The sequence below is a fragment of the Chiloscyllium punctatum genome, chromosome 26 (genome assembly GCF_047496795.1).
Source record: "Chiloscyllium punctatum isolate Juve2018m chromosome 26, sChiPun1.3, whole genome shotgun sequence".
NCBI classification, from domain to species: Eukaryota; Metazoa; Chordata; class Chondrichthyes; order Orectolobiformes; family Hemiscylliidae; genus Chiloscyllium; species Chiloscyllium punctatum.
In genome coordinates, this window is record NC_092764.1 from 58,205,302 (window position 1) to 58,225,132 (window position 19,831).

Sequence of the window (19,831 nt, forward strand, 5' to 3'; positions counted from 1 at the left end):
ACCTTCTCCATGGGTGTGCGAGGGTTTCCTCAGGGTCCTCCGCTTTGCTCCACTGTACAAAAATATGCAGGTTAGGTGAATTGCTCATAGTGTTCAGGGATGTGTAGGTTCATTGCATTAGTCAGGGGAAATGTAGACCAATAGGATAGGGGAATGGGTCTGGAGGATTACACTTCAGAGGGGTGGTGTGGACTTGTTGGGCCAAATGGACTGTAGGGATTCTATAATTTATGAAGTTTCACAACATCTTTCCTGTAGAAGGGAGACCAGAATTGAAAACTAGAGGTGACCTCGCCAATGTCCTATACAGTCACAACATGCTGTTCCAACTCCTGCACTCAACGCATTGACCAACGAAGGCAAGTGTGCCTTCTTCATCACCCTGTCTACCTGCAACTTCACTTCCAAGGAACTATGCACCTGCACCCCGAGGACTCATTCTGTAACTCTATGATTCCCCAGGACTTTACCATCAAATGTATAGTTCCTGCCCTGGTTTTCCTTTCCAAACTGCAGCACCTCACATTTATCTAAATTAAACTCTATCTGCCACTCCTTGGCCCATTGGTCCATCTGATCAAGATCCTGCTATACTCCGAGATAACCTTTTTTTCACTGTTCGCTACACCACCAATTTTTGATGTCATCTGCAAACTTACTAACCAAACGTCCTCCAGTCACTTCCAGATCATGTAAATAAATTGTTGCAAATCTGTTCAGGCAGTGAAAATGACCATATCAGAGCAAAGTTAAGGATGACAATTCGCTTTCCCAAGAAATGTATATTATAGGATTACAATATTCTATAGGCAAAAGGGGTCTTGGCAATATCATATTTCAGATTTCCACCCAAATGGGTCACTGTGTATCAATAGTGTTAGGGAGCTATGGGAGTTGCCTCAGAAAGTAAGCAAGAGGGAATGGTGGTGAAGAATTAAAGCAAGTCAAAAAGGTCCATCTCTTTCTGATTCTTGGTCATAAATTCCAGCAGCCAGCTACAACTGAGATTGATGTTCTCTGGATTTCTGTCTCAGTCAGAGCGGGGCCAGGCTGCTCGGAGAGTGGAAGAGAAATCAGAAAAGTAAAAGGAAAATAACCATAAACCTACTCAAAATCTGATCAAATCTTTTGTTAGAAGATAGAGAATTAAAAATACAATGTTGAAAAGAAACATTATAAATGAATCTCTGTTACGGACAATGGAAGATTGAAAAGTTGTCCACTGTCTGGCTGACAGCCAACTGGTTGGTTCTAACATCATGTAGCTGAAAGTGTCTGACAATTAGGTTGCAACAAGATTTGTTTATTTTCATGATCACCATTCTGTCGAGCTAGCAGATTTGATCTTATCCCACTATTTAAGCTTCATCATTGGGATTGGTGAGAAAAAATCCCTTTAAGTTGTTTCCATATGGTGGAATATTTTGTTGCCATTGCAAATGCAACATACAATAACCCAACACAGTTTAAAAATACAATTCCATTTGAATGGAAAAAGCAGAAACCAGGGACTGTTGCAGGCAGTTTACCAGTGGATGCATTCGTGAGGTGAGCTGTAAATCGACCAAACCTACACATTTTGCTTCCCTTGCATGTTTTGTTAATGCTAGCAATTCCGACAGAACAGCTGCCCAGTTAACATGACTTGACACTTATATCGGACAGGGAAACTTATCCAGAAGCTTGTTTTATCATCCCACATTTATAGCTAGACACAATGTCCTACCCAACACCAGTTTGAGAGCACCATCAGCGCAAAGGTGAGAATGGTTTAAGGATGACACATTTTGGGATACACAGTTCGTGCCTTCTTGCCAACAGGAACTGATATCTTAAATATTACTGATTTCTATGGTGTACTACTGTCTGAGGTGGAGTTTAATGGGAAGAGAGAGACAGAAGATGCAGAAGGCAAGTTTCAGCCAGCTGACAAACCAAAATGGACCCTTCCCCACAGCATAATGTTCTGCAGGGTAGGCTAATGCTCAGCCCTTACTCATCAGTGGCAGGACATCCCACTCTCTGCTAGCCAACCTTCGCTAGTGGGATGCTGCAAGCAGACTCAAGATGAAGGGGCCAATATTTCCTGGACTCGGGTTGGACAGCTTATTGGGTGGGGAGAGCATGAACATCTGAAAAGGAGAAGTGGGTGAGGAGTAGAGCAAGGTTAAATCAAAGTTCAGGTGGGGGGAGGAAGGAAGGTGCCAACTATCACTTGGAATATTGTGTCCAGTTCTGGTCACCCTACTATAGGAAAGATACAGAGGCTGTGGAGAGGGTGCAAAGGAGGTTTACCAGGATGCTGCCTGGACTGGAGGGCTTGCCTTATGAAGAAAGGTTGAATAAGCTCGGACTTTTCTCTCTGGAGAGGAGAAGGAAGAGAGGAGACCTGATCAAGGTGTACAAAATAATGAGAGGAATAGATAGAGTCAATTTTCTCTGTTCTATCAGGACTGTACCCCAATACCTCAAGGACAGCCCTGAAGATAGCACCTCACCTACTTTCAGAAAAGATAGGGAGGACAGTTTAGTGAGAGGGAGGAACTGAAGCAAATCTATATGAGCAAAAAAATAATGTTGGGATATTAATGAGGCTGAAGGCGAATAAATGCCTACAGCCTGATAATCTACATCCCAAAGTACCTAAGGAAGGTGCCCTATAAATTGTGGATGCATTGCTGGTCACCATCCAGGATTCTTTAGACCCTGGAACGGTTCCTACAGACTGGAGGTTAGGTCATGTAACCTGTCCATTTAAAAAGGGAGGTAGACAGAAAACAGGGAATTATAGACCAGTCAGCCTAATGTTGGAGATGGGGAAGATGCTGGAGTCCATAATCAAGGACTTTACAGTACAGCATTTAGAAAATAATAGTCGAATCAGACACAGTCAGCATGGATTTATGAAAGGGAAGTCATGCTTGACAAATCACTGGAATTTTTCGAGGATGGAACTAGTAGAGTTGATCAGGGTCAGCCAGTGGATATGGTTTATGTGGACTTTCAGAAGATTTTTGACAAAGTTCCACATAAGAAATGAATATATAAAATTAAATCCCATGGGACTAGGAGTAGTGTATTGAGATGGACAGAAAGTCGTTTAGCATACAGGAAACAAAGAGTGGGACAAAATGAGTCTTTTTCTGAATGGCAGGCAGTGACAGTGGGTACTGCAGGGATCAGTGCTTGGATCCCAATTAATCACAATTTACATTAATGATTTAGGTGATGGAACTAAATGTAATATCTCAAAATTTGCAGATTACACAAAAGCTGTGAAGGGTGAGCTGTGAGGAGGAGGCAGAGATGTCACAGTGTGTTTCGATAGGCTGAGCAAGCGGGTAAATGCATGGCAGATTCAGTATGACATGGATAAATGTGAGGGGATGCACTTGGCAACAAAAAATGGGAAGGCAGATTATTATTTGAATGGCTGTAAAATGGGCATCAAAAAGTGTGGTGCTAGAAAAACGCAGCTGGTCAGGCAGCATTCGAGGAGCAGGAGAGTTGATGTTTCAAGCATCAGGAAGCAACACACTTTTTGACTCTGATCTCCAGCATCAGCAGTCCTCACTTTCTCCTGAATGTAAAATGGGACAGGAAAATGTTCAACGTGACCTGGGTGTCCTCACACACCACTCGCTGAAAGTAAACGTACAGGTACAGCAGGCACTAATGAAAGCAAACGGTTTATCATATTGCAATTACACAGGGCATTGGTGAGACCACACCTGGAATTTTGTGCACACATTTGGTCTCCCTATCTGAGGAAGGACGTTCTTGCTTTAGAGGGGGCGAAGAGAGATTGAGTTGGTTAGAATTGTACTCAATGGAGTTTAGAAGGTGAACTGGGATCTCAAAAATCCATTAAATTCTAAAGTGACAAGACACAGTAGATGCAGGAAAACGGTTCCCAATGATGGGGGAGTACAGAACCAGGCATCACAATTGAAGGATAAAGGATACACCTATTAGGACTGAAATGATGAAAATATTTTTCACCCAGAGGAGTGGTAAGCCTGTGGAATTCATTACCACAGAAAGTGGTTGAGACCAAAATATTGTGTTTTCAAGGAGGTAGATCCAACTCTTGTGGCTAAAGGGATCAGGGATACTGGGGAATGGGGAGAGGGGGAATTAGCGAATTGAGCTCAATAATCAGCCAGAATCATATTGAAAGGGAGAGCAGGCTCAAGGGGTCAAATGGCCTACTCCTGCTCCTATCTTCTATGCTTCTTTCTGCCTTGTTGAGACCTTGTTAAAAAAGAACAGGCTGCTCACTTGCAGCAACCTTATTATGGCTTGGCCAGGATAATATTGAAACTTAGTATAAGCTCAGTTTTGGCCCTTAATTATTTATTCAGATAAGGCAGGCAGACTGCCAATTTTAAGGCTCACACAATCCTCGTATCATGGGCCAGCTCATAGATGATTGGTAAGGTGGGGTCTGGGCACTCTCCCTATGTCCAGGTCTCCATGCTGAAAGCAGACCAGCATGGGGCATGTAGAGTCCAGGCCTAAGTGACCACAGTATTTCATTGTACTCTCACTGATGGTCTGTGAAGAAACTTAACTTTGCACAAGTGTGCTAATCAAACCAACTGAAACCATTATATTATCCTTCACATTTGACAGCAGGTAAACCACAAGAAATTAGGTCTAACCCTGTCAAAATAAAATACCAAAAGTATGGAGTTTGAAAGTCTCAAAAGATCATCATGCAGGGACCAATCAGCCCCCATGTCAGTTGTAAAATCCTGTTGTTGCTCTATGATCAGTACTATTCTCTGGTTTAAAAAATGCACAGCTTATTATTATTGTTGTTACAAGTGAGAACTTCACTTTATTGTTGTTACAAGACTTCCATGTGCTGAGCTGAGGGGTTTCAAAGAGTGTCATTAAGGCAGGATGACCAGGGAATAGCTAGTCATTACAGGGAAATTATATGGACCTTAACCTCAATGGAAGCTAAAATCTGCCACAGTGGCACTTTGAAAAGAGAATCTTAACAGGTCAGTCAATATAACTCCAACCCTATTTGTAAAGTGTCTAAAGAATTGTACTGTTAATAAGTAGACTGGTGAAAATGTCATACTCTCACTTAATGTTAGATTTCTATTGAGTGATCAATTACTCAGCAAAGCTGCAGATTTGCTGAGCACATACTCGTTATATGTTGGATTAGATTACATTAAAGTGTGGAAACAGGCCCTTCGGCCCAATAAGTCCACACCGACCCGCCGAAGCGCAACCCACCCATACCCCTACATTTACCCCTTACCTAACACTCTGGGCAATTTAGCATGGCCAATTCACCTGACCTGCACATCCTTGGACTGTGGGAGGAAACCGGAGCACCCGGAGGAAACCCACGCAGACACAGGGAGAATGTGCAAACTCCACACAGTCAGTTGCCTGAGGCGGGAATTGTACCCAGGTCTCTGGCGCTGTGGGCAGCAGTGCTAACCACTGTGCCACCGTGCTGCCCACTTTTTTAAAATGCAGTTTAATCATCAGTTCCCCCTCCCCTATTTCCTGCTATGTTCTTGCCTGCCTTGTCTGCTGAAATTGCTGTCTTTAACTTGTTAACTTTTTTTGCTATTTTCATGTTTAGCTCAGTAATTAATTCCTTACCCAACTTCTTCATAGAAACCTTCCAGCTCATCCTTCTGCTCATCCAGTGACAACTCCAGATCCAAATAATTCCCATTCGGAGCTATCTGTAGCACACAGTCTTCCAACTGGACAGACAGAAGAAATATAAAAAATAAATTATTTTACTTTTGCAGCAGGAATATCCAACCTTAAAAGAGGAAAAAATAAAGAATGATATTTATATAATGCCTTTTCTGAACTAAGGACACCTGAAAGTGCTTTATAGCCAATAATGAAGTTGTGATGGAGTAAATATGGCAACTGATTTCCATACAGCAAATTCCATAAAGTCAGCACTGTGAAAGTGGATCAGCTGTAAATGTTAGCCAAGGGAGAAATTTTGGCCAGGACAAGGAGGAGAATACGCTCACTCGTCTTCAAATTGTGTTGTGGGATCTTTTATCCACCCCCAAGTGTTTACAGGGCCTCTGTCTGACATTTCATTAGACATGCAGTCCCTATCGCAGTGCGATATTCCCTCAATACTACGTTGCAAAGCCAACCTAATCTACCATACACAAGTCGTAGATACATGGAACACGGAAACAGACGCTTTGGTCCAACTCATCCAGGCCGATCAAGTTTCCCAAACTAAACTGTTTCCATTTTGCTGTGTTTGGCCCATATTCCTCTAAACCTCTCCTATTCAGATACCCATCCAAACATTTTTAAAATGTTGTAACTGTACCTACATCTACCACTTCCTCTAGCCGTTCATTCTACACATGTGTGTGAAAAGGTTGCCCAAGTCCTGGAGTGGGATTCAAGCTCACAGCTTCCTGTGACAGTGCTACCAAGGCTGACTGAGAAGCCTTTCCGTAAGTGAACGGATCATTCCAATCAGACTGTGACTGCTTGTTGTGTTTGATGTCCTGGAACTTACTACACGCAGTTCCGAATTGAATTTATTTTAATATAAAAAGTATCTTGTCCCATATTGTCACAGTATCAAACAGTTCAGAACACAAGAGCTTCCTAATTGATTTGCTGTTACATTTGAACAGTAAACTATTTGACACGTTAGGTTTTGCAACAGCATGAAACAATTCCATGGAGTTTACAGCAGTTTGGATGTATAACAGAGGGCCCTAAATAGAAGAAAGGGAGGACTGTAGATGCTGGAGATCAGAGTCAAAACATGTGACGCTGGAAAAGCACAGCCATTCAGGCAGCGTCCGAGGAGCAGGAGAGCTGACATTTCGGGCAAAAGCCCTTCATCAGGAACTTATGCCTGAAACGTCGACTCTCCTGCTCCTTGGATGTTACGTGACCTGCCGTGCTTTTCCAGCGCCACACTATTTGGCCCTAAATAGAAAACAATCATGGACAACTTCTCATGGTGAATGGACATTAAAAGACCCAATTCAAAAATAGTTCATCTGTGAGCAGCTCTTTATTGCAGAATTATATTAATTACTACATTTTCCTTCTCAATAAAAAATATTCAAATTTATAAAATTTTAAAAAAACAATTTGGACTGTGGAATTATAAAATGGAAGAGAGCAGGGAATTACCAATTGTGAATAACCTTCCTTCTACATTATTTTGCAAAGATAAAGATGCCTGACTAGCTCTGGTGCTGTACCTAGGTCTCAATCAGATAAATACATCCACCATATCAGAGCCAGCTCAGTTCAAGAAGACATGGAAATATATGACTTAGGCCTGCAGGTGTGCAAACTGTGACTCAGCAGTTACAAAGAAGCAGCTCTCCAATTAGGAATGAACAACCAGCCCAGCTTCTCACTGGTCCTGCAGGGAATATCAATTTGACAATGCAGGCTAAAGGTCTTAAAAACAAGTTGGGGAAGAGAAGGTCCTGGGATATTGTGTAGGAGAGAAACAGTAGGACAAATCACAGATCTTCTCACAGCAAGGACGAAGCAGGGAGGATGAGGGAGATGAGAGAGAGAGAGAGAGAGAGAGAGAGAGGACGGAAAAAAAAAGTTCAGAATAAACACTGACAGAGCTAGAGATAAATCAATGTCTAAAAGTCAAACAACAGCCAAAAACTACATGCCAATTGCCGACAATTTCATGGCCTGTGTCCATTTGCTCAATCTTGTGTCTGGCTTCATCCCTGGTTTCCAGAAATGCTGTTGCTTTTCCACAATATGGAATTCTGCGATCTTCCATGATTGGGGCATTTCAGGAATATCCACCATCCGAAGAGCTGGGATCAGCGCTGATGAGGGGTGAGGGTAACACTATGAACTAGCATTGAGGATATTGCTGAGAGAGAGGAAGGATGATGCTATTGTGAATTGATGGAGGATGAAGAAACTTGCCAGTCTAATTTCATGCAGGTGAGGATTGAAGGGAGAAGAAAGTGTTCTGAACTGATGGAGGTGTGCCAGAATGCCTCTCAATATCCTGGAACACATTGAGAAATGTGTGAATTACTGGTAAAACATTATCTATTTTACTATCACAGACTGTCTGTATTATTGCAGCATTCTATCCAGCCGTTGGGAGTCCACTGTAACTTTGTATACTTCACACTTCATTTTTACTTCCACCACATGACAGCAATAGCAACCATTCAGTACAGCAGTTATGGGAGCGTCACTCACTAATGGTCATCATTATTGTAAAAATCATGTTGCACAGAGAAGTTCAAATTCTGAACTCAGCTGGATCAGGAATCCCAGTATTCATTCTGGCAAGTGGATAAGAAATCAGAGATACAGAACCCAAATGTCAGACTTCTTTTTTAAATGACGCAAATTGAGAGTAACTACATTTGACATCACATCAGTAACAAGCGATTCAGGTGGAAGTTGCAATATATATATATATATATATATATATAGGTGAGTAATGAATACCAATGGCACCATCACTTTGATCAGTTCTTGGGCTGCATTGTCATCTATAGCTATGCCTCAACTAAGAGAAGTCACAATGCTTACTCTACCATACAACTGATATTGTCTTACATCAAGAGGTACTAGAATTGATCCATAACCATTGAAAACCTTAGTCTAACAAAACATCAGTCAACATCCTGATTGAGCTAGCACCCATGGCAATTTGGGGAAATAGAATTCCAAATATTCACAGGAAAAAGTGCTCCTTTGATTTCACTCCTGAATAGTGTTAGCTCTAATTCTATAACAGGTAGACTTGGAGTTTTCCAAAGTCCCATAAAGGTGTTGGAAATACTGGGATAAAAATAGTTGTGCTGCGAACTGTACATTTGCTCTGAAGATTAAAGAGAGTCATGGCCAAGACTGACCAATCAGCAGTTCTACTGACTTAAAGGGTTCAGAAAAGATTTACAAGGATGTTGCCTGGTTTGGAGGGTTTGAGCTACAGGGAAGAGACTGAATAGGGTGGAGCTGTTTTCTGTGGAGTGTCGGAGGCGGAGGGGTGACCTCATAGAGGTTTATAAAATCATGAAGGGACATGGTTAGGATAAATAGATTTGGCCTTTTCCCTGGGGTGGGGGAGTCCAGAACTAGAGGGCATAGGTTTAGGGTGAGAGTGGAAAGATTTAAAAGGAACCTATAAAGCAATGTTTTCACACCAGAGGATGGTGTGTGTATGGAATGAGCTGCCAAAGGAAGTGGTAGAGGCTGGTACAATTACAACACTTAAAAGGCGTCTCGATGGGTACATGAGTAGGGAAGGGTTTAGAGAGAGTTGGGCCAAGTGCTGGCAAATGGGACTAGATTACATTGGGAAATCTGGTTGGCATGGATGAGTTGGACAGAGGGGTCTATTTCCGTGCAGTACATCTCTATGACTCTAAGTCTATTGTGTTTGATGTTACAATTGTGATATGCTCACACCAGGTAACAGACTTTCCAAGGCTAACACAGACAGTGCTTTTAAGGATGGAACCTCTGGTCCAGAAACATCCCTGTGGTTTGTGAGAAGAAATGTGAGTGGGAGCTTGCATTTGGATTGAAAGACCAAATTCATCCAGAGTTAAACAAGGCTGGACAGATTTCCTGGTTTGGACCGGGGGAAGCTCATCCAGGAAAAGAAAACCTCAATGCGATCAACAGTGCAAGGATTGCAAAATGGCAGACCGAGAACAGAAAAGAAAAGGAATAAATCTGTGGGAGCTAAGGTTCACTTCTCAATTGATAAATATTATTTGTATATTTATGTATAAAAAAATGCATAGATTAAAAAAAAAGACAAAGCATTAGTTGGACTAATAAGAAAAGGTATTGCAATCTCTAGTTTAATGTATTAAATTAACTACAAAGATAGTGGTTAGTTCAATGTGTTTTTAGTCTTTTGTTGCTGCACATTTAAAAGCTAAAACCTTGACTTCCATATTGTGAAGTTGGATCTTTCTGAAAGTTATTGGTCTCTACAGGCATCGTGATACACATAAGCATATACACATAGCCATGCACCTTTACAATAGGGAATGAATTAAACAACCTATCCAGAGTGTGTGTAATTAGAGGTTTACAGACAAGTCAACTGTTGTCATTACTGAAACTAATTAAATGGGATAATTGGAATTGAGCAATAAATGCACCATGACCTACATTCCAAGTAGGAATAATTGGAAGTGCTAGAAAATAAATTTTGTTAATTTACGTAAGTGTTCATATCTGTTACCAGATAAATGAAATATACCACTGATGCATTCTAAAATATTGGAGAAATTTGCATTTTTTTGAATTATGTATTTGGACAGTCACTTCTCCTCCACAAAGAGGATTGCATTGCAATACATGCCGTTGATAGAGAGAGATACAATGAGCTTATTTGTTATTCTATTAATATTAGCGAGTTTTGAGAAGATTTGTAGCTCAGGTTGAGGTTCTGGATGTAGGTTTGCTCACTGAACTGGAAGGTTCGTTTCAGCTTCCAACTCAGAGAGCAAACTTAATCCAGATTTCTATTAATATCTAATTTTAGTGAACACTTTTAAAAGGTATCCTTTCCAAATTTCCTTCTGTTGTTCTCCATTTTAAAGTAAACAGTGAGGAGTGTATCATCTATCAGACAGCAGGTAAGAGATGTGTTTCAATAGAACAGAAAGATCCTGGGTTCTGATCCGAAGCCTATGCTGAGTGGACCCATCTCATTTTGTTAGCAGTTGTCAGCTCCCTTGAATTGGGGAGAGGGAGTTGAGAAAGTGAAGAGTCAGGACAGATTCTCACTCCTGATTGCAATCCTGCACTCCTAAATGAAATAGCGCCTGCCTGGAACTCCAGTAAGAAAAATACAACACCGCCTCTGCTGCCAAGTCAATGATCGGCTGTCTACCCTCAGTTCAGCTCACACATTTAATATGAAGAACAGGTAGGAGCCCACTGCCTCCCAAGATGAGTTAATGGAAGATAATTACCAAGAGATAGAGTAGAACGTGCTTGCAACCTCTTAGAGGAGACGTTAACAGGCAAGACAAGCTTAACTTTGCCAATGGGGCGTACAATATTTTGACATGTATTTACTTGCATGTGCTACTGTTGTGCTGTGTGCCCAAACGGAAAGGATGCAAAGATATTAAATCCCAACACACTGCACATTTATGATGTTTACAGATTCCAACCCAATTATCATTCCCACTGCGAAATAAACACATACAAAACACAAGTGATTTCATTTCTACCTAACATGTTCGAACAACTCAAAGGTCGGTTTACATTCGATTGTTGCAATTTGTACCCAGAACAACACACACTTCTGACTTGACCACACAGATCATCCTAAAGTCAATCCTCAGCTTCAACTGAGGATGACAATTTGTTTGCTTTTAATATTTAAATATTACTATGAATAACTAGATTAATGTATACTAGATAAATGTTCTACAAGAAAGAATTCACCATCTAATTGTAACCAGCAGGAGGTTTCATTGCCCACGTTTAATATGATGCCATCAGATGGAGTCAATATTTAGGATTCCCAGGTCAATTCCATTCCACGGTATCGAACTATGCCGCACCTCTGCTGGACCTGCCCTGCTAATAGGAACCATATCATAGATAGTGATAGTGTTGTCTGAGACTTTGTCAGGTGTGAATCTGAAAGTTTGACTATGTCAGGTCATTTCTTGACCAGTATGCAAGATAGCTCTCCCAATGTTGGCAATATCCCCCAAATGTTAGTAAGGAGGACTTTGCAGGGTTGACAGGGCTATCATTGCATTGTCGTCAATCTCACTTTGAGATTTTTAGTAGCTTGATACAACAGAGTGGTTGCTAGGCACTCTGTTGTATCAAGCTGCTGGAAAGGGCAGTTAAGAATCAACCACATTGCGTGTGGGCCAGGAGTCACATGTAGGCCAGATGAGGTAAGGATGGCAGATTCCCCTCCTTTAAAAGGACATTAGTGAATCAAATGGGTTTTTATGACAATTGCCGATGGTTTTATGATCATTAGACTTTTAATTCCATATTTTATTGAGCTCAAACTCCACCCTCATTGTGGGATTCAAACCTGGGTCCTAAGCCTTCTCTGGGTCTCTGCATTACTCTCCCTGTGGCAGTACCACTGCACTACCAACTCCCCCATACCATTAATAGCTTAATATAAAGCAATGACATAGCAAATAAACAGTATAATGAATAAATCAGTAAATACTAGGGATATTCAGCAGGTTGGGGAGTGCCTGTGGGCGAAGGAACAGTTAGCATTTCAGATTGATGAGTGTTAATGGATTTTGGATAGATTCATACTCAATCGGCTGAGTATTTCTAGCATTTTGTGTTTTTATTTCAGGTTCTCAACATCTGCGTATTGTGATCTTACATTAGTGCAGTTCAATTGTTTTACACTATAGTACATCCATTTTGGAATCGCTGGTTTCCCACACATTGGTTTAATGTAACTGCATAGAAAACCCATAGGGATTTGTTAATGCTAAGTCTCTTAAAGCTTCCCTGAAACAAATACAGTTCAGGTCAACATCAAACACAGTATTGATTTACCATTACTAATGAACAGCTACCATTACTGAATGAGGTCAGATCTCCTATGAAGGGGGGCAGAGGTTGAGGAATGTGAGAAAAGCAATTTTTATTAACCTATCCTCATAATGGATGCTTAGGACAATTTAAACATATTAAGTTAATATCCTGTAGGTGAGTAGTCCACTGCTAGTTACTTATAAAAACTAAAAGCGCTTCTCTACTAAGAGAAATATCTCATGAATTAATCTTGCAATGACATTTCATAAAGTTCAGAGATCACATCAGAGACAGCAACTAAATGAGACTGGATACCCTTCATTTATTTGTAATGTTCTGGCATATCATATGGCTCCGGTTAAGATTTTGAAATCTTTAGCTCCATCCTTCAGTCGATCAGATTATTCAGCAGCTGACAGATTCAAAGTTTCACTTTTTGCTTGATACGTCAGTAACCAATCTGGTGGATATTATCCCAGAGTTTCAGTAAATGTAATGAATAATGAAAATTAGGAAGTGAAACGGGACTGTTGCCCATGTGAGTGACAGAGATACAATCTAAATGGAGCTTCACAAACCAAAATTACTGTAGTTGTTAGCTACAAAAACCACCTTAACCTACAAATTTGCTGCATTACAGGAGAGTCCAGTTTTAATTAATGTTAATGTTTCTTTATTCGTTCATGGGATGTGGGCATGCTGATGAGGGCAGCATTTATGACAGGGCAGTTGTGCCTGGGTAAGGACATTCCATGCAGCATACAATAGAGTGTTATGGACAAGGCAAGCTCCATGGTGTGACTGCTGAAAGGGACAAAGCGGTTCTATACTAACCAGGGTAGCTTCTAGGTCCCTAAACAGAGGGCATCAGAGCAAACATGAGCCCAAAGGATGATCATGAGTCTGATAAATGCGAGGCCTTCTCTCATGTTGTGGGATAAGGAGAAGGACCCAGATGGTAAGGAGTGAGTGGACACCCTAACACAGGGTTCCCTGTACCCTCCTCAGGACCCAAGCCTGAGCTGTAAGAGCTTTCAAACATTTTTGTACTCCTAAGCATTCCCCGAGGATTGCCTCTGTTGAGAAAAGACAGAGCGTTTTAGTCAATGCTCGCTTCCAGGAAAACTCTTCTCAAAACATTAACTGTCGTACGAGAGTCCAGAGAACAGATAATACCCCTACAGAAGCAGAAGATCCCCACAAAAACAGGTTTGGCATACCAACAGCGAGATAGTGTTGCTGTGCCAATTGCCATTATTAAACGCTTCACTGTGTAAAACACTTACTTCAAATCAATTAAACCGAGAAAGTGAGACCAAACACAATTTGAAGTGGATTCTCAGGGGAGCCATACTCCAGCACAAATCTGTAGGTGTTCATTCAGCATGCTTATCAGAAGCACACACCTACACATTTAACAATTCAACTGCATCCCCTGAACTACTTTGAAAACTTTATATATCTTTAATAGGACATCCCTTCAAACGTTAAGAAAACAGTTGATTGAATTAGACACTCATGTTTATCGAACAATTCTGCATTCCCATGTTTGATATTCTCTAGAGAGAGAGAGAGAGAGAGAGATAGCAGTGATTCAAATATTGCTACCATGTGTTATAAAAACCAGGGTGGGAAAATTACACTGAACAATAGCTGCCAGATTTGATGTAAGTGATTCCTTACGAAATATTACTGAAAAGCTTTTTCTCCCTCCTTATTTGGTTTAATATGTTTGAAGTTGCTAAATTCCACTTTTCTGTGCCATTTACATTGTTATGCCAAAGCTTAAAGCTAAAGGCTCAGAGACCTTTGTTATTTGTCTGTAGTTCCAGGGTGTAACGTCACACCTATGCTCGCATTTTACATATCCAGCAAATACATCACCCACTCTGGTTTGCCGCTGGCAATATCACAAATTCCAAGAAGCTGACAAACAAGAAAAGTCTATCTTTGTGGCTTTTGTTTTTAAAGTAGGTGACTCAGGTACGGTTTTTAACCCTTCATCATTTGGCATGCACCTTAATAGGTCTCTACAGGCTTCTTTTTCACTTCTAAGACTTTCTGGTTACACTCTTGACAATACAGGCATTACACAATTGGCACAAGAATTAACAAATAACATCAATCTGGGAGTTGAAACTTCAAATTCCTTTCTAAGTCAAAATGAAGCAAGACTGAAATTTGTACAGAGTTAAAAAGGCACTTAGCACACTTGTTTTCATTGAGCACACCTTTGAGTATAGGAAGGGTCACTCGATCCAAAACATTAACTCTGATTTCTCTCCATAGATGCTGCGAGACTTGCAGAGCTTTTCCAACAATTTCTGTTTTTATCTTTGGGTATAGAAGTTGGGAAGGCATGTTGAGGTTGTACAGGACACTGGTTAGGGATCTTCTGGAGTACTGTGTGCTTGCTGTTCTGGTTGCCCTGCTACAGGAAGGATATTATTAAGCTGGAGAGGGTGCAGAAAAGATTTACTAGGATGTTGGCAGGAATGGAGGGTTTGAGATATAAAAATAGACTGGGAAGACCGGGACTTTTTTCGCTGGAGCATAAGATGTTGACGGGTGACCTTATCAAGGTTTATGAAATCATGAGGGGCATGACAAGGATCTTTTCGTAGGGTGGAGGAGTTCAAAGCTAGGGGGTATATTTTTAGGGCGAGAGGAGAAAAACTTAAAAATGACATGAGGGGAAACTTTTTTAGACAGAGTGTGTTTCGTGTGTGGAATTTACTGTCAGAGAAAGTAGTGGATGCAGGCACAATTACAATGTTTAAAAGACAGTTGGGTGAGTTCATGAACAAGAAAGGTTTGGAGGGATATGGTCCAAGTGCAGACAAGTGGGACTTATTTGAGAACATGGTTGGCGTGGCCTAGTTGGACTGAAGGATTTGTTTCCGTGGTGTATGACTATAACTGTCAGCTGTGAAATACTACTGGGTGTTTGATTCTTTGTAACAAGGTTGTACGTGTATTATCACAGCTTTAACACTTATTAAACCATAATTAATGATATACCAAATTACATTTACTTCCAACCACATTGCACAACCACATACGAATTAACCACTGGTAGCAGCAATCTCACAGAGATCTACAGCAGCAGCATGGCTCTGCCCTAAATCTAACACAGCTTTGATGGTTTGTTGCCATTGTATCCAATGAAAATGTGGTGCTGCAGGTTGTTACAAAATATACTGGGTGATAACAGATTATTCAAAGCAGAATTCACTTTTTTGATGAGAGAGACAATAAACAAAGCTTTCAGCATTTAAGCGTTAACTTTAGCAAGAATGTGACTGACGCAATAAAGATTAAAACAGGTGCAGTCAGTGGAATGTGACAATTTCCCCTAATCTCAGAGCTGTCCTGCAGTTATGCACTACACCTGACATTTTTGCAACTCGTGACTTGATCGGTTCATGACGACAGTGTTGCTTTATTACTGTTTATTTTTGTCAGAAACCTCATTTGCTCTCTTTTCTCCTGCCTTCTCTCCTTTTTAAAATCTGGGTTGCAGTTTCACAAGTGTTGGGTTTCAGTTCCAGAAAGAAGCCATGTGGTGAATCATTATATGTCCTGCCCTCCATCCAACGGGCACGTATGTTTTCCAGCCAAGGTAAAGGAGAAATTGATAGTGAGTGAGCACCTCGCCTTTCACAAGATAATCTTTTAAACCACGCTTTTCAATCTCCGACAACAATCAGCGAAGTTAGCACTGACCAGGGATCTCCCTGGTTGTAAAACTAAATCACTCAGTAAAATCATTATGGGAGCTGTTTATACATGCCCCCCCCCCCCCCCCCATGTTAAAAATACATACTTTAAAGATGATCTATTTAGTGACCTGCAAAATTATCAGGGGTGTGGGAAGGGAAATGGAAAAGACCAACAAATAGATCCACATTTTCTAAGTAAATTCATAATTTTTAGCAGGGTGGGAGGGTAGGTCTGGGTGGGTCTGGGTGGGATGCTGTTCGGAGGGTTAATGAAGACCCGATGGGCCTCTTTCTGCATTGCCAGGTTTCTACAATTCGAAGTCTTGAATTTGCCTTTCCCTAGCTCAAGACTCTGCTACCATGTCTTAGGTTTGCAATCTGATTTGAAATACATTTTAATGGGTTTTGCTTTTTTATCAGATCATTCAACTATTTTCATAAAATCGCTGTGAGACAGCAAAGCTCAGGGTTTGTGGCTTTTCCTCCTGCTTTAGACCTCTGACAGTCTGGCTGGATGTTCTTTGTATTGCATCTAATAATTCAACATCTCCCTTGCAGGTTAGAGGTCTGAACCAGAAACAGAATTGAAAGTTGGATGGGACTAGAGAGACCAGTTTCATGAATGCCTCATTGTCATTCACATAGTTACACAGAATTCACAAACACAAAAATGGGTAATTCAGCCCAACTGGTAATTATATTTAATCCACCTATTTAGACATGCTGTGACATATCTCAGGGGGAGATGGGACTTAAAACCCTGATCTTCTAATCCAGAGGTGGAGACATTACCACTGTATTATAAGGACTAAGCCCAGTTACTGTGTAATGTTTACGCTCTACACAACGCACCCTGGCTTAATTACATTGCTCCTTCCACTTTTGCCCACATTTCCCTCTATTCTGTGTTCATAGAATCCCTATAGTGTTCACACAGGCCCTTCCACCCAAGTCCACACCAACGTTCCGAAGAGTAACCCACTCAGACCCATTCCCCCTACCCTATATTTACCCCTGACTAATGCACCTAACCTACACATCCCTGAACACTATGAGCAATTTAGCAAGGCCAATTCACCTAACCAGCACATCTTTGGGAGGAAGCCGGAGCACCCAGGGGAAACCCAGGCAGACAGTCACCGGAGGCTGGAATTGAACCCAGGTCCCTGGCGCTGAGGCAGCAGTGCTCTAACCACTGAGCCACCGGGCTGTCGTGCCACCCTCTCATATTCGCTCATGTCTCCATCAAGTGCATCAGTGCACTCCTTCAACCGTTCCACATTCTTACTAATCTCTATGTAAAGAAATTTCACCTAAATTCCTCATTGAATTTCTTAGTCTCTATCATATATTCAGCAAAACTCCTTAAGTACCTTCCAATATGGGAACACCACCACCTGCAAGTTCCCCTCTGAGCCTCTCACCATCCTGTATTGATGTTCCTTCAGTGTCATTGGGTCAAAATCCTGGAATTCCCTCCCTAATGGCATGGTGGGGTTACCTTTCATACGTGGACTGAAGCAGTTTAAGAAGGCAGCTCACCACCACCTTCTCAATGGCAACTAGGGACAGGCAATAAATGTTACTCGGCCTGTGAATGAAATTTTTCAAAACATTCTCATTCTGACTTCACCCAGCAAAATTTGCTTTGTTGATAGTTGCTTCACAATGTTGACCATCAAATCTACTCACTCCTTGACAACATTCATCGGAAGGACTCATTTTGTTTCCTATCTGCAGTACTTCACACTTCACTTGACTGATTCGGATCTATCATTTTTCAGTCACACAGAGATCATGGCCAACTTTTAGTTTGAATTTTCTAAGCTGTTTCCCAAGAGTCCATTTCTCCTTCTATTTTTGTTCCATTTCTGCAACTGGAATGCAGTCACTGTTATTGGTGTATAAAGGAAAATAAATACTTCTGCTAATATCCCACTTTTCACAGATTTAGGCCATTCCAAAATGCTTTTCAATCATTTTGTTTTGAAGTGTAATCACTATATTACGTAAAATTGGCAGCAGCCAAATTTTAACAGAGCAAGGTCTCAAAGCAATATGACAATATTGGGGTGGCATGGTGGCTCAGTGGTTAGCACTGCTACCTCACAGCACCAGGGACCTGGGTTCAATTCCAGCCTCGGGCAACCATACATGTGGGGTTTGCACATTCTCCTAGTGTCTGCATGGGTTTCCTCCAGGAGTCCGGCTTCCTCCCACACTCCAAAGATGTGCAGATTAGGTAAATTGGCCGCGCTAAATTGCCCCATAGTGTTCAGGGATGTGTAGGTTAGGAGCATTAGTCGGGGGTAAATATAGGATAGTAGGAGAATGGGTCTGGGTGGATTACTCTTTGGAAGGTCAGTGTGGATGTGAAGGGCCTGTTTCCTGTAGGGTTTCTATGACAAAGCACAGTCAGTCTCAATTTTTGATGCTGTTTAATGGATAAATAGCAGGACACTAAGGAGATCTTCCTAGCTCTTTACTAAATAGTGTCATGGGTTCTTTTACGCTTACATGAGAGACCAGAGATGTGTTTGATTTAATATCTAACCTCACAGTACCTCCCACAGCGTTATATCCCAGCAATTTATATATTGTGCTCAAGTATCTGGAAATGGGAAGTGGAACATACAATTTCTGACTCATTAGCTCTGTGACAGCACTCTTGTTCCAGCTGATATCCAATTAGAACAATTGCAATCCTCTAATGTTGTTCCGAGTTCACAAAAAGAAACTTGGCAAACAGCCTGTAACATACTTTTCAAATTGAGGATAAGTAGGAGCGCCAATCTTATTCATTTTGCGATCAATCAGGTAGAAAGAGGGAAACAAATGGTCTTGAACTTTTATATTTCAGTCATCGAAACAAGGTACTCCTCAATGTTTTCATTGCAATACCTAGTCAAGCTTTCTGAAGAAGGGCTGATGCCCGAAACGTCGATTCTCCTGTTCCTTAGATGCTGCCTGACCTGCTGCGCTTTTCCAGCAACACATTTTCAGCTCTGATCTCCAGCATCTGCAGTGCTCACTTTCTCCTAGATAAAAACAATGACTGCAGATGCTGGAAACCAGACTCTGGATTAGTGGTGCTGGAAGAGCACAGCAGTTCAGGCAGCATCCAAGTAGCTTCGAAATCAATGTTTCGGGCCCGAAACATTGATTTCGAAGCTACTTGGATGCTGCCTTAACTGCTGTGCTCTTCCAGCACCACTAATCCAGAATCTCACTTTCTCCTAGTCAAGCTTTACCAAATTGTATTGTTTATGATAAAAAACATCAACAAACGCCTGTCTTCTAACATGAACTTCTGTTATCCAAAAGTTGTCATCATCATTGGCAGTTCCTTGTAGACAAGGATGGCTCTTCTCCACTCTCAGGCAGAGTCTATAAGTGGCTGTATAGACCGATATAATTACCGCAGATCCAACGTATCACTGGTATAGAAGCATTGTCTTCTCAGAAAGACTAAGCAGACTAGGGCTCCACTCACTGGAGTTTAGAAAAATGAGAAGCGATCTCAATGAAACATCTCGCATTCTTAAGATCAATGCTGAGAAGATATCTCC

General features: G+C 41.3%; 1 protein-coding gene across 2 annotated transcripts in view; it reads right to left on the bottom strand.

Moving 5' to 3' along the window:
- fhod1 (formin homology 2 domain containing 1) overlaps window positions 1-19,831 on the bottom strand; it is a 310,142-nt gene that overhangs the window by 281,343 nt on the left and 8,968 nt on the right. For both annotated transcript variants that reach the window (XM_072547486.1, XM_072547487.1), the window contains exon 2: window positions 5,635-5,741. In XM_072547486.1, coding sequence (XP_072403587.1) covers window positions 5,635-5,741 — 107 coding nt within the window. The remainder of the gene's footprint in view (window positions 1-5,634; window positions 5,742-19,831) is intronic.